The 15,117-nt window shown below is 39.7% G+C and overlaps 1 protein-coding gene across 1 annotated transcript; it reads right to left on the bottom strand.

Annotated features, from left to right (window-relative positions):
• Positions 1-1,718: 1,718 nt before the first annotated feature.
• Positions 1,719-10,646, bottom strand: LOC146309441 (medium-chain acyl-CoA ligase ACSF2, mitochondrial-like). The gene is made up of 16 exons (XM_084744978.1): positions 10,478-10,646; positions 7,301-7,496; positions 6,879-7,007; positions 6,687-6,740; positions 6,385-6,503; positions 5,586-5,748; positions 5,377-5,472; positions 4,821-4,972; positions 4,643-4,731; positions 4,486-4,562; positions 3,685-3,792; positions 3,451-3,602; positions 2,564-2,705; positions 2,100-2,210; positions 1,934-2,002; positions 1,719-1,832 (listed from the first exon to the last, which is right to left on the bottom strand). Exons 1-16 carry the CDS (start codon positions 10,594-10,596, stop codon positions 1,782-1,784), a joined length of 1,827 nt encoding a protein of 608 aa, XP_084601104.1. The 5' UTR covers positions 10,597-10,646; the 3' UTR covers positions 1,719-1,781.
• Between the last annotated feature and the right edge of the window lie 4,471 nt (positions 10,647-15,117).

Genomic DNA, 15,117 nt, shown 5'->3' on the forward strand with positions numbered 1-15,117 from the left:
TTTATTTCAGATTCTGTATGGCATGTTCAGATAATGAATGGTTAAAGCCATTGTATTATGATATCAGATTGTTTGTCAAAATTGTTTAAGTAAATAAAGATTGAGATGACAAATATATTGTGTAGTTTGGGTCATATACTCACACAATCTAAAATACAAATTTTTCCTCGATTGTAAAAAAAAAATATATATCTTTATCAGTTTAAGTGTATGCCATATTTAGAATATTTTCACTGCTTTACTTTTCCATCAGGTGGCAAAGTGCCATTATATAAAGCCAAATATTGCTCTCTTTAAACCCACCACATCCACAGGCAAAATCTATCTTTTTACCTTGTAGCTCACAGACATTGCTGATCTTCTGCTGCCTTGATCAGTTAAATTGTTTTTGTTATTGTGTGACTTAGGTGTTTTAAAGGCTTAGTTCAGATTTACTGAAGGCACACAATAACACAAACTAACAGATTGTTGCAGCAGTAGATGAGCATCTCCTGTCATCTGTGAGGTAAAATGACTGATTTTGTCTATGGGATTTGGTTGGTTTCGGGAGAGTAATGCTTATACATTAAGTTTCTTGTCACTTTAAATAATCTGAACCGTCCCTTTAAATAGCACTACAGGTAAGAGAAAAATATGTAACTCTGATCTTTGAGTGAACATTTTAAAGTGATGCAGTTTGATGATAGAGCAACAAGGACCACTTACTGGATATTTCCCAGAGCTTTCAGTTGCATCTTGTGGTCTTCATGGGTGGAGTTTGCGTCATGACGATGGCAATAAAACTTCAAGCTCAAAGATGATATGAACTCGATGTGCTTTTATGTAAAGATTAAAACAACAAAGACTGTAATGTTGGAGTTATCATACATAGGAAGTAAAAGTAGATACATCTTAAGTAATGACAATCTAGCAGCTGATCAGTTATACAGTCCCAGTTCAGCTTTCTGTAAAGAAAGGAGTCCACTCTGCCAACTTGTCCTGAAGTTAGTTACATCACGACCACCTCAGCCTCAGGACACATACACCCAAAAAAATTAGACCCAACCAGATTATGATGAAAGAAAAAGAAAAGTACATAAATTATTGAGCAGAGCAAAACAAAATGGAAACCTGTCTAACCCTCAACAGAGAGTACACTGTGGCGACCTACTTGACCAAAGTGTCCGACAAAAAACTGAGAAAGGCACTGACTAAACACAGACTGAGTGAACACAACCTGGCAGTGGAGGTAGACCAACGCAGACAGACCTGCTCAGAGAGGAGACGTTGTGTTCCTAGTGTGAGAGCTGCACTTCCTAACTCAGTGTAAACAATACAAAGATATTAGAGAGGTATATTTTACAAAAATCATAAAAAAAAAATATTCTCTGATTTTCTCTATCTAAGTGACTCTGAAAGACTTCCGGCCTTACTGGGAGAGAGGGAAGACTGCTGTAGACTAGCAGCAAAATATATTGCAGCCATGAGCTCCGCAACTCTGTGAACCCTCCTGTCCCACAAGGCCAGTGATTAATGTTGCTTATTAAAGAACAACTTATTTGTTGAAAGTCCGTCAAAAGATGATGAACCTACAACAACTCTTATTATTCGATAGCCCCTCTTGCTCTCCATGCCCTTTTGCCTTTTGTGTTGCTATTGTTTATTTTGTTTACTTTTTGCATGTTTACATTGATGTGCTTTGGAAACATTGTACTTTATGTCAGTAAAGCTAATGAACAGAATAGAATGGAATAGAAAGCACGAAATCCCACTGCTTTCCAATGTCCAGCAGGGCCACACAATTAAAGGCCTAATTTCTTCTCCATCTTCTCCTTTAATACGTTCTTCTTTATCTAGAAACACAGAAAGTAGCAGCCATTTCAGTCTTGTTATATTAATCAACAATAGATGATGGTTCAGGTATGTTGGTGGCGTTAGAGCAGAGGTATCGTACCTTTCCAGAGGCTGTCATAGGGTAACTGTCTACAAAGAACACATAGTGTGGGATCTTGAAGTGGGAAATCTAGGATGGGAAAAAAACAAGTTGACAAACTGTACAGCTGTGCTTTGATTTTGAGTACGTTGAGCTTTTGATAATTTAATTTATCACCGACTCTCACCTGGCCTTTGCAGAATGCTCTAATCTCCTCTGCACTGGAGGTCAGGCCCTCCTTCAGCCTGATGCAGGCGCACACCTGCTCACCCAGCCTCTCATCTTTCACTCCAACCACCTGGGAAACAAGCAGACAAATGGAACAAATCATAAACATCAGAGAAACTAAAGCCTATTTTGTCAGAGACTTCACTGCACTCATCCTGAGATGTTTCATCAGTGTTGTAAAAAGTACCCCAAAGTCATATTTGAGTAAATGTAAAGATATCTTGCTAAAACATTTCTTCAGTAAAAGTGAAAGTCAACCATATGTCTTTAGGTATCTTTATTTTTCCTCATGAAATACACTTTGTTTTCAATATAAAGAATAACTGTCCACACATTCATAAAGCGAAAAAGTAAAAACTGCTGTCAGCTGTTTGAAGACATTGTTTCTGATCTTTGCTGCCCCCCAGTGGTTCTGAGTCTCACCTGCACCTCCTGTACTTTGGGATGTGTATAGAGAAATTGTTCTATCTCAGCCGGGTAGATGTTCTCCCCTCCTCGGATGATCATGTCCTTTAAGCGTCCTTCAATGCGGCAGTATCCCAGACTGTTCAGACTGGCAGTGTCACTGTGCAGGAAAAAAAAAAAGTCACACAAGATGTATGCAATATCTCCCAGCATGTGAGCATCAATTCCCGTAACACGTCTCTCTTTTTCAACTCAATGCCCAAAAGAGAAATGTGGTGTCTCTCCAGGACCCAAACTTATAAAAATGCACCATGAATTGCCATTAACATTTGCATTTCTAAACTGATAAAGAACATGAAAAAATATACGAACTTGCACTGTCCACTAAAAGATTAGAGGGCTTTTAATTTGAAAAGCTGGATGCAAACTAGATCATTTTTCATAGGTACATATATTTTCTGGTTTCCAGTCCGATGTCCTCTGCCTGCTTAGCTTCAACTCTCAGTGATTTATTAACAGAGTTTCCTGATGGACAGATATAGCTTTAGCTTACTAGTTGCTAAAGTAGCTAACGGTAACTGTTGCTGCAGAACCAGCTCAGCAGCCTCCCAATGAACACAACCAGGAAGACCACAGCCTCCGAGACAGGGAATACAGGTCGTTTGCAGTATGAGCACTAAAGGCTACTGTAAACACCAAACAATGTTGGCAACAAGTCCCTCCCTATCTGCCAGTTTTACAGGAAACATGTAACACAATAAGCAGTCCACAAGCTGTTTCATGAGAACTTTAAAGTTCTGTTCACTATGTTGGATGTCACTGGTATCACTGAGAGTCACCATTTGAGGAAATACAGTATGCTGTAATTTATTCTGTCAATTGACAACCTTCAGTATTGTACATACCCAGTCCTGTACCAGCGGTCTTGGGAGACAACCTGACTGGTTTTCTCAGGCTCGTCCCAGTATCCAAGCATCACACAGTAGCCCCTGATCATCAGCTCTCCTGAGGTCCCCACAGGGACCATCTCCCCAGTAGCAGGATCCACCACTTTAGCCTGTTGCAAAGACTCACAGAAATGAGCCACGGTGTTGTTGTGGTAATCAAGACAAAAGTTTTTTACAAAAACTAAGGCGTACCTCCGTGTGGCTCAGGATACATCCAACAGTATGAAGCTTCAGCTCCTCGTTGTCTTGAGGGAATCCTAGAAATGTAACCGGACTATTCTCAGTAGTTCCATAAACTACCTGTTAAAACATAATGTAGACATGTTCGTACAGGCTGGAAAAAGCTACACTCAAGCCATTTTTTTGCAAGTCATAAGGTCTCATTTTTACTCAAGTACCAAGTCAAGCCCCAAGTCAAGACTGACAATTCCAAAGTCCTAAGCTTTAAGTTTCGAGTGCTAAACAAGTCACAATGTGCTCAAATTTTGAGGAGTGTTGGAAGTTGTTGCGTCTGTAATTTTTGATCTGTATTTTGCTGATGGCCGCACTGTTTTTGTTCATGTACGTGTTCCTTACTGTTCTGCAGCCACCAAGAACCCCAAGGCTTATGGCCAGTAACATACGCAAATAAAATTATTTTTGGTATCACTGTTTCCAACTGGAGCTCAGTAACATAATGTTAGTTCTCCATAGTTCTCTCCTGCAACAAAGAGCAACATATTAAATACAAAGACTGACAATAATCACACAAAACAAAACAAACAAAAACATGGAAAGGGCCTATATTTTACTGCTTTTTTGTCGTGTTGCAGTTTGTTCGTTTTAAGATCTAACATGACCATGCCATGACAATAAAGGCATTTTAATTGTTTTGGAAGAGAGTGCCTTGGAGTTTTTTTTGTGTTCTTTTAAATACATGTCAAGTTGCAAGTCACTGAATTTTGACTGAAGCCCACACCTCTTTGAAAATGTGTCAGAAATGCAACTACTCACCGCTATCTCTTCCATGTTCATGTCTGTTTTCAGTTTTCTCAGAATCTCAGGAGGGCACGGGGAAGCTCCCATCAAACCTAAAACATAGCAGCACGTAGACATGGATGCCTCAAGTGCTTACACCAAATTGATTGATCTCAGTCGTCAGATCTCTTACCAGCTTCAATTGATGATAAATTATACTTCTGTAAATCTTGGCTAAGCATGTCGGTGAACATTGTGGGAGTGCCATAGACGATGTTGCACCTTGAATGCAAAAACATGGATGACAATCAGTGAAAGTGCATAATATTGTGAATTTGAAATTAATTTTGGTGATGAGCAACATGTCATACTTCTCACTCTGAATGGCTTCTAGGTTGGCTCGGCTGTTGTAGCCAGCAGAGGGGAAGACCAGTGTGACACCATGCACCGCCATATTCATCCCTCCCACAACGGAGCCAAAGCAGTGGTAAAGGGGTACAGACACGCATATTCGTACCTGAGGCTGATGGAAATATGGCCAAAAATATAAACACTGTGCTTTTGTTTTTGCTCCCATTTTTCATGAGTTGAAGTATAAAAAATCTGAGACAACTTCTGTGCGCAGAAAAGGTTTATTTCTCTCAAATTTTGTTCCCAAATTTGTTCAAATTTTTGCTACACCGTTTCAGCATCAAATTTAGTGTAACTCTGTAGCTTCATGTGAAATAAACACAGTATAGTGCCTATAAATGTCTTTTTTGAGATAAAAGTGTACATTTTTACAGCATCTCAATTCGTCACACCTGTTTTACCTTAGCAAAGGAGAAGTGCTCACTAACATGGATTTTAACAAGTTTGTGAACAAAATTTGAGAGCATAGAAGAACTGTTGCGTTTGTGTTTTCTTCAAACCAAGTGACAAACTTACCCTGCTATTATAACCCAGTCTGAGACCTGCAAAGTAAGCATTATTTACAATATTATGATGGGAAAGAGTGGCTCCCTTTGGAGTCCCCGTTGTTCCCTGAAACAAATAAAACAAGCAACATGACTTAATCTGAATCAATGTCAGATCTACGTTAGGTCATAAAGTCAGTCCAAATGAGCCAGTGTGAAAGGTGCAACGCTGAAGGTTACTGAAGTGAACTGAATGTTGATGGGTTCATCGCAGGACAGCTTGCTCTGCAGATCCATCAGCTCTTTGTGGTGCCGACTCTCCCCCGCATTCATCACATCCTCTACGTGGAGCATGCCTGGTTGTCTGCTATCAGTCACAATCACCATACGCAAGTCCGGCAGCCTGGAGGACCCAAGATAGGATCTTTATAGACATCTTTGTTAAGTATTTATTCACTCCCGTGATCACAGTAGAGGAAGAACATGTATTAAAGGACCAGTGTGTAGGATTTAGTGGCTTGTAGTTGTAAGCAGTGTTGCTACTTTTTTGCCTATGAATGCTGCAGGATGCCCCGGGAGCAGCTGGAAAGCCTGGAGGGGCATCACAGTGTTTTGAACATTTTGCCACTTTAGAGGGCACTCCATTTCTACTATAGGGAAAACCAAGGTGGCACTTGTTCCATGTTTTTTTTAAAAATGGGTAATTGCCCCCCAGTGATTAGTTGCATGCTGAAACATGATGTATTGCAGGCTAAACAAGCTCATATTTTATTCTGTACAATATGATCAACATTCGTAAGACATTGTACAGGGGTTTTAATTTTTTGTGAAGTAAAAGTACTCTCCTTCCAAGGGTAGGAGACCCTATGGTGGCTGTGAAAGCGAAAACACAGCAGTTCTTATTTTCAGGTGATTATATCCCAAAGAAAACATATATACATATAGTATATTCAATTTCTGCCGTATTCTGCCAATAGATCCCCCTAAATCTTACACACTGAACCTTTAAATCTGATATTTGACATTGACTCTGTCAAACCTGGAGCTTTTGATCATGCCTCCTCGTGTTGTGTCAATCTCTGGACAGATCTCCCTCAGCATCTCACAAAAATTTTGTGTTTTAAAGTGGGTAGGGCAGACCACAGCATTACACTGGACCTGCATATGACAAATCAGTTCTGTTGGAGTCTTGTTGTATATTCTTACTTACTGTAGTTGGGAGTAAGAATTATTTTTACTATAAAAACACAAAATTGTCCACTGTAAGTTGTCATGCTTTTTCATTGTATCTTAGTAGATTATGTAAGGAGGCTAATGCTCATGTAACAGAACTCATCTGACCTTCCTGAGAGTGAAGTCCACTTCCTTCACCTGATAGGCCGGATTCAGTGACACCTGCATAGATAAGAACAATTTTAAGCCAAGAATATTCAATCATATACCTACATTATGGAATAGCTCCCTGGCCCCCCGAGAGGGTTCAATGTCCTGCTCACTGACGCTTGACCGCAGGGTGTTTGCTCCCAAACTGACCAGTATAATTCCAGCCTTGGCTGAAGCAAACTGGAAAAGGATCCACTCGTATGTGTTGGGCCCCCAAACTCCCAGTCGGTCACCCCTCTTCAGGCCCAAAGCAAGCAGACCGGCAGCCGCCTTGTCAACCTGCACCACAAAAATATTACATGGTATAAATTCTGCCATTTTGCAATATAGCTCTCTGGCTTTTTCCCCCACTGTATACAGTTTAATTATTTTTGTGGTTTAGAGAAGCTTGGTGATGATTTCTCCCAAAAAGAGATCAAGTTCATATTATCAAACTAACAAACCAGACTAATACAGGCTGTCTTAGTGTATTTTTGAAACAGGAGACTTAATCGGACAACACAAATATGGGTTGATAACAAGCATGAAGGCTCCTGAAAGCAAAAGTTGAAGGCCCACAATCGGAGACGCACATCTTGTTGAAACTGTGCAAAGGTTTTCCGTATACCGTCCTGCATGAAGACCACAGCTTCACGGTCAGGCCAACGCTGGACTGTGGCATCCAAGCTCTGGCTTACTGTCAGCGGGAGCAGAGAGTTGGAGGAGGTACCATGGACATAGCTGGTGGTCAGAGAGGGGATGTGAGGAGGACTGTCCACGTGGAGTGACCTGGCATAGACAGCAAGATTCAGGAAAAAAAGCACATGGATCAGAGGCCACATTACAGACACTTCCTAAATTTAGCCTTAACATTGTAAAAGTCTAAGATAGATTTCCCAAATATGTACGACAGAAGCTCTCTATATGAAGTGATGAAAGTCATGTGTGCAAAAAAGTGATGAAATGACCCAATCTGAGACAACACAAAAGTGCACCAGGCACATATATATATACTGCAAGTTTTTTAGCCGCAAATGACCAAACAATCATCAACCTATCATTCTTTGTATTTTTTTGTGATCCATCAGACAGCAGATGTGAAATTCAGGCACGTAACGGCAGGCTGATGTTAAAAGTTTAACTTTGTTTAATCTGACCACCTCTTGCCAAAAAGCAAAGGGTATAGACTATTAAACTGTAACTGTGTGGATAAAGGATTCAAGTCAATTAAACAATGCTTGTGGAAGCAACAGGAGCATTCAGGTTAGGTACTGGAGACAAGATTGTCTCTCACACAGATCTTTGTCCCCTGATTCAAGAGCCATGCGTTCAAGACTTCAGTGTAACACTGACATCTTAATAAATTGATGAGTGACACCATGTTTCCGTTGGACCACAGGACTGTACTTTTTTTTAAATTGCCCTAAATTCAGCACTTTATCTTAATTTGTACTGTATTCTACGATTGTAAAGCCAACCTGGGACCAGTGCTGTTTTCCTGAGCCTGCAACATTTTATTTATACCAGCGTTCTCCCTCCCTCCTTTGATGTGCCATATGTACGTTTTTTTTGCATTTTTTACTGTCTGCATCTAAAGTTGAAAGTTGAAGTTGAACTTGATTGGATGCTGTCCGAATGGTTTAAACAAAGTGGATTGTGGGGAATTACTGTTAAGTGTCAACTTGCTGAGAATGAACAGTGTTAATGTTTGTTGATTCAGGAAATTAAGGGAATTCAATTTATTTGTGGATTCACACTGGAGGCAAAGGTAACGTTACTATGGTGCTGAGAGGAAGTGAACACATGTGCAGCTTGTAAAACTGATATATGACACCACATCCTGCAGGTAGAGAATAGATGTGTACTGTTAAATCAGTGAAGTAAAGCAGAGATTGTTCCAGGAATTAAGTGTCTAGTTAAAAAAAAACTGGTTTTGGAAACTTTACACAGCTGAAAAGATAAATATGTAAGACACTTCAAAAGTTATCAGTGAAGTGCAGTGAATATTAACATCCCATTAGACGGCAAATGAGAAATTCAGGCATTCAGATACAGGCTGATGTTGTTTTATGAGATTGCCTCCAGCCAAAAGGTGAAGCACCCGGTGAGACACAGACTGTTTTGTAACACTGTGTAGATGGAAGATCAGTCTCAAAATCATTCATGGCAAATTAACAATGCTAGTGTTAATCATTAGGTTAATCATTAGAGACAGGTTTACCTATTATTTTTTTAATAAGTATCTAGATGCTTGTAAGAATCAAGCATTGTTAAGACACAAGTCATGCAGAGGTTGTTACGACACTGGCAAGTGGGACTTATCCACATGTGGACTTGACCTTTGGATCATCAGTGCAGGTGACTTACAGACAGCACCACTGAGGTGGACAGTTTCAATATAACATCTGACAAGGCAATCACATCAGGTGTACAAAGATGGGGACATTTTGAAAAAAATCACACTGCCAATTTCAGGTGTTTTGTCAGATATTTTGGTTATATTTGACGCAACACAGAGCAAAAAAGAAGAAAATGTCCGTGCAGTACAAAGTACAGCAAGATATTATGCATTGCTGTTTATCATTTACAGGACATCTGTGTAAATTTTCACTGCACTTGTATGGAGACTTGTGGAGAGGTTGACTGATACAGACTGGCAGACTTCTGACCACAGGTTGCAGTGACATAAACTTTTGTCACAGTTCAGCAGATGTGATGAAGAAATTTCAGCTATGTAGGATGTACAGGGGATGGTTTGAAGTTTGGATTGTGAAATGTCTATGAATCTAAATTAAATGTAATCAATTATTACCAAAATTCATGCGTTGACTGACCCAAGATTGCGCTAACTGATTTTCATACAAATTCAGGCGGCCGATTACAGGATATAAACTTAAATTTGTGGCGCCCTCTAGACATGAAATGCCATGTGTTTGAAAAGCTAAGCTTAGTGAACACTTCTGAACACATCTGACAATTTTATATCTCATCGCGATCATGAGTTACTGCAAATTTTATAAAATTTGCTACTTTAATGAAAATTGTTTGACTAGTAAAATCTAAATAGATTGATGTTTCAAAATTCTTTTGGTAACTTTAGATCAGCAAAGTCTGTAGATGGTGCTGACACATTTTCAGATATGATTGGCCCAACAGTCTGGGAGGAGTTTGCAAAAGTAGTTTTTTGATAACATTGAGGAGAAGTCCTACAAGCTGACTAATTGATAAAGGATGGAGACGAACTGAAAGATTAAAATGGTGAAGAAAGAAAATAATGTTTAGTCTATGACATAGCGCCACCATGATGTCAACGAGTGTCTTTTTTTTAGTAGAGCAGTGGGTGGAATTTGTGAGGCACCTGCCAATTTTGGTGAGTTTTAATCTTACAGTTATTGCTGATCAGACACTTTTAGTAGAGAAAAATAAGAAGAAGTAAAGAACAAAAACAATGGGGGTCCTCAGCAAGCGATGCTTCTTGTACCCTTTAAGACATAATTCAGTTTTTTTTTTTAACCCCATTGTTAATTTTACACACAAGTAGGCTTGAAGCACACACGTATGCACACATGCGTGTCCACATTCTGTAGTGTGACCTGAATTGAACTGGTCACTCTCTGTTCCCCAAGCCAAGTCTTTTTGGACTGAGCATTGTCATCTGATTTAAAACTGTTTCTGCATCAAATCATTACAGACTTTTATAGAACAGAGATATCTTAATATATCTGTGACTGACACAATTTGACCACTGAAGATGAAGAGTATAAACTTACTTAAACCACTGTAGCAAACTTGTGCTGCATAATTTCCAAGTCTTGCCATGTTTGAGTCCATCCACAGATCTGAGCCCGCGAGCCCAGGACCTTAGCGACAAAGAAATCAGCACTGACATCAGCCTCAACTATCACACAGTCAGTCTATTCCAACTGGATCTAAAGAGTGAGTGAGACAGTATGGTGTGAGCTGATTCTCGTCATTATCACTGTGTGTGTAATCTTTAACTTCCACGCATACTGACGAGGTCAGAGATAAGAGCATATTTGCCATTTGGCAATGTCCCACACTGATGGGAGAGTTCAAACAATTCACAAGTTCACACACAACTCATTCTCCTGCCTCAGTGGAGAGAAAAAGCTAAAGATTTAGTCTGCAACTCAAAAAGCAAGAGACAAGTAGCTGCTTACAAACATAATCCATCAAGAGAAAAAAAAGATTGCCTTATTTTACATACGCCTTTCGCACCTACCCACAGCTACTGACTCATCACCTCCAACCCTTTTAATACCTCTGTTCATCCCCATTTCTGTTTTACTCCATTTCTGAAAAATCCTCTCTGTTATCACCTCTTATCTCAGTCTTATCTCCTGTCACTCACAGTCTGAATTAGGGCCTAATAAGAAGGTTGTGACCTGCTAACTAATAAATCATTAAGTAATACAGGGAATAATTGACCCCTGTAGCGTTGTTGTCTCTGATGACATATCACAGTCATTTTATGATTTATTACAGTAGATTTATTACAGATTTCTCCCTTAATGCTTTTCTGATTTTTTTCCCCCATGTGTCTTTCTGTCATCCAGAACACAACAGCTGCTGCCTACAGTGAAGCATCCAAAGCTCATATTGCACAGTATGAAAAAGAGGTGGGGATTCAAAAATGTAAAAACTTACTTCTGTGTGCACCTTTAATTCAGGAGCCGAAACTTGTCTCACACACAAATCTACAGATTTAATTTAATTAGCCTGATTCTAATGTGAAAACACTTAATCAGTATCCTCTACTCTTCTTTTCCCAGTTGGACAAATTCAAGAACATGATTCCCTTCAACCAAATGACCCTTGAAGACCTGAACGAGACTTTCTCAGAGACAAAACTTGACAAAGGGAAACATCCTTACTGGCCGCACAAACCCATAGCTGAACTGCAAACGTCCCACTCGACTGTATTCTATATTATGAATCTTCCACTGAGGGAAAACCTGTACACTATGTGTTTAAAGTCTTGTTTCATCCATTCAGGAGTTAATAAAATGACTATATAGAAAAACATGAAGTGTTTGTTTTGTTTTATCTAAATCAAAGTACAACCCCAATTCCAAAAAAGTTGAGACAGTGTAAAACGTAAATGATTTTTCTTGACTTTTCAACTTATAATCAGTTGAATACAGTAAAAAGGCAAGATATTTAATGTTCAAACTTATAAACTTTATTATTTTTTGTGAATATACGCTCATTCTGAAAGTGATAAAAAAAAAAGAGAGGTTTATCATTTTAAGAATGAAAAATCTTCGTCTATTCTTGTTTATTTACATTTCACAAAACATCCCAGCCTTTTTGGCACCAGAGCTGTAAATCTTAAAAATATGGCACAACTTTTCACTTTTTGTAATCAGTAAAATGAGTTAAAGGTCATCAGTGTTCACAGGCCCATTATAAACAACCTCGTGGACCCCTCACAGGCACAATAACTGTTATTTTATTACTGGATTTCTTCCCAGGCGTCATGAACTGAACTTGATCTGATGGACTGTGTTTTCTTTCTAAATTTGGTATGAAATATCTTCCAACACTCACTGAAAATCTAACCCTTGCGGATACACTGATGAGTTTTTAAGTACACACTCGGCCAAATCGCTCTCAGCAGAAAGCAGAGTTTGGTTTCCTTCCCTCGTGGGGTCACTGTTGTCTTTGGGACAGCGACTTGCAGTCGTCAGTTTTCTGCATCAGCAGGGCAGACGCGCTCTTTCTCTTTGTATATTGACTCATGTCTGCAGGTAGGCACGGCCTCACACGCACACTTCTGATCAATGCCTTGTTTTGTTTAACTGGACACATCCACTGTTAACATGAGACAGAATCAACCCATCCATCAGCGTGCGGACAGCATGTCTGCAGTACAAATGATCACAGCTCCAGCCGTCTTATTATGCAGTGTCAGTCTTGTTCAGGCTTTGTTATGACTACAGCATAAATCTACATTTCACCACAGCTGGAAATATGAGCAGTCTCTCTGGGATTGGCGAAAGATTTTAAGCATGAAGCTTGCAGTCTGTACTCTCACTGCACTGTTATTATGGCTTTGGTTAGTGGGCTAATAATACTCTGCATAACTCAGTCCATAGGCTCAGGCATGATTGTAATAAGTAGATGAATGTGCTATTGTCATTGTCTCAGGATTCACACAGCAGTGACAGGGTACATGAAGCTGCTGCGGGAGTGTGACATTTGTCCTGAGGGGGGCAGCATCTGTCCTGTTAAGAGAGAGACGTGAGCCTTGTGTTAAAATCCAGCTTAAATCCATTAATTTCACAGGCTGGTGGTTTTCTGTGGGGTTTGCATTTTGCCTTGTTTTTCAAAGTGCAAAAATGTAACAAATTCTGACACTAGAACGTTCAAACTAAAGGGTGAGTTTGTAATATTGATGAAGTGAACTTTTTGAAATATTTTCTCTTTTACATACCAAGGGCATACTAAGGGCATTTCATGAAAAATGCCAAAATTGTGAAAATACCTGCCTGAAGAGTTAAATGAAACTCAACAACTGACTCTGAGGTGCCTGGTGATTCTCATGTTTTATTTACTTGCACCAGTGATTTAGTATCACACTTCCAAGTTGGATGACTCGACAGAAAAGTTTTAAAGGCAAACCATGCAGGATTTTCCAAAAATCAAAGTTTATACTCATACAAAAATAATCCATCTCACTCATCATTTATGACCCAGTAAGTGTGTGGAAAGTGGTGTCTGTTTAGACCTTGCCCCGTGCACAATGAAGAAACGGCATGTACAAATCTCACAGTGATTTTACAAAACCAGGGTTCCATTTTAGACATGACCATGTGAGGTCATGCTGCAATCCATTGCAAGTTGGAAGTTGATAGTTCAGGGTCCCAGTGCATCTGGTCGGGAAAACAAGGACACCTGCAGCAAATTTATGTTTGTATCTACAGCAGCTGATTTAAGAGATTAGGCACACTGCAAAAGAGACAATACAAGTAGGCTAGTACCACATACCTGCAGAGACTTCAGTCAAGCACACAAAATTGGACATTGGAATGTGACAACAAAGTTGCTACTGCACATTTCACAACACAAACACCACATACAGAAAAAAAAAAATCTGAAAACGTAATTCTACGTATGGCTCACTGTGTGTTTATGTCAGCGAACTCCGGTTAGATGGATCTTGTTCAGGTTTCTGACTTGGAATTGCAACTTTAAGTACCATGCATTTCGACATTACAGCTCAGCTGAGGAGGACACCATTAATGCTGATGTCACCAATAATACACATACACCAATATAATCTAGATGGATAAAATATGTGATTTTTGTGTGAACTGTCCCTTTAAGATGTCTTTGAGCAGTCTCATATTTTTTTTGACAGAAGGGCGAAACAAAATTTTACTGTCAGCACTCTGCCGCCTCTGTTTTCCTCACTCAGACACGTTATGGATTCCACAGCAGAGCGGCGATAATCCTCCCAAAAATCTGAGCACTTGTCTCATGATTCTGCAAGTGGGTAAAGTTGACGTGACTGTGGTGCAACATGAACACACACACACAGCTCCACTACACAGATTGGAAACAGTGCGAGTGAAGCAAAGAATTGAAACAGGCTGCGAGTCAAAAAGGATGAAATAAATATTCTTTATATTTAATTGATTTCTCATGTCTGCGGTCTCATTTATCAAAAAAAAAGCGCCTGTTTTTATTTTCTTTGTCTCGCCTTTGCCAATTGTTCATTTTCACAAGCTCAACCAAAAAATTGTAATCTTTTTTTTTTTTGTCTTTTACACCCTCACTGGTAATTAATCAGGTTGAACTTTGACCTTTTGGAGTGCAGGGAGGCTTCTGGCAACATAACAAGGTCCTGAACTCTGAACCGATTAAGGGTCACTGACTGTCACCTGTGCCGAGCAACGATGTGAAACAGCTACATGCATGTGTGCATGCAACCGTGTGTGTGTGTGTGACCCCCAACAGCTCTACTTTCCCTGGGCTCAGCCATTCTTTTCCCAGCTGACCGTTCAGCTGTTGCCAACACTTGTCCACTTGATAACTGTTGCCATAACTCAGAACTCAGCACGTTGGTTTACAACCACTAATGATTTTAATTAAAGCCCTGCGCTTCTGTCTGACTCATAACCCAGACTCTAATCTTATTTTGAGGATTGTACAGAGAGAAATTAAACAGTTTTTCTATCCAATCAAGCATTTGAAAGAGTAAAAATTCTGTTTAATCCATCGTTGGCACTGGGGCGTGTGCTGAGCTGTGCTATGTGTGAGCTGGTGTGCGACAGGCCCTAAATTCCTGTGACGCTATCCTGAATTAGGCAGCGCTGTTGTTGGGTTGGATTTCCATTTAGCATGTGTTCACAGTGTTGAAGAAGCAAACTCAAATGACTTAACA

Source organism: Lutjanus erythropterus, chromosome 19 (genome assembly GCF_056507025.1).
Source record: "Lutjanus erythropterus isolate fLutEry1 chromosome 19, fLutEry1.hap2, whole genome shotgun sequence".
NCBI classification, from domain to species: Eukaryota; Metazoa; Chordata; class Actinopteri; order Lutjaniformes; family Lutjanidae; genus Lutjanus; species Lutjanus erythropterus.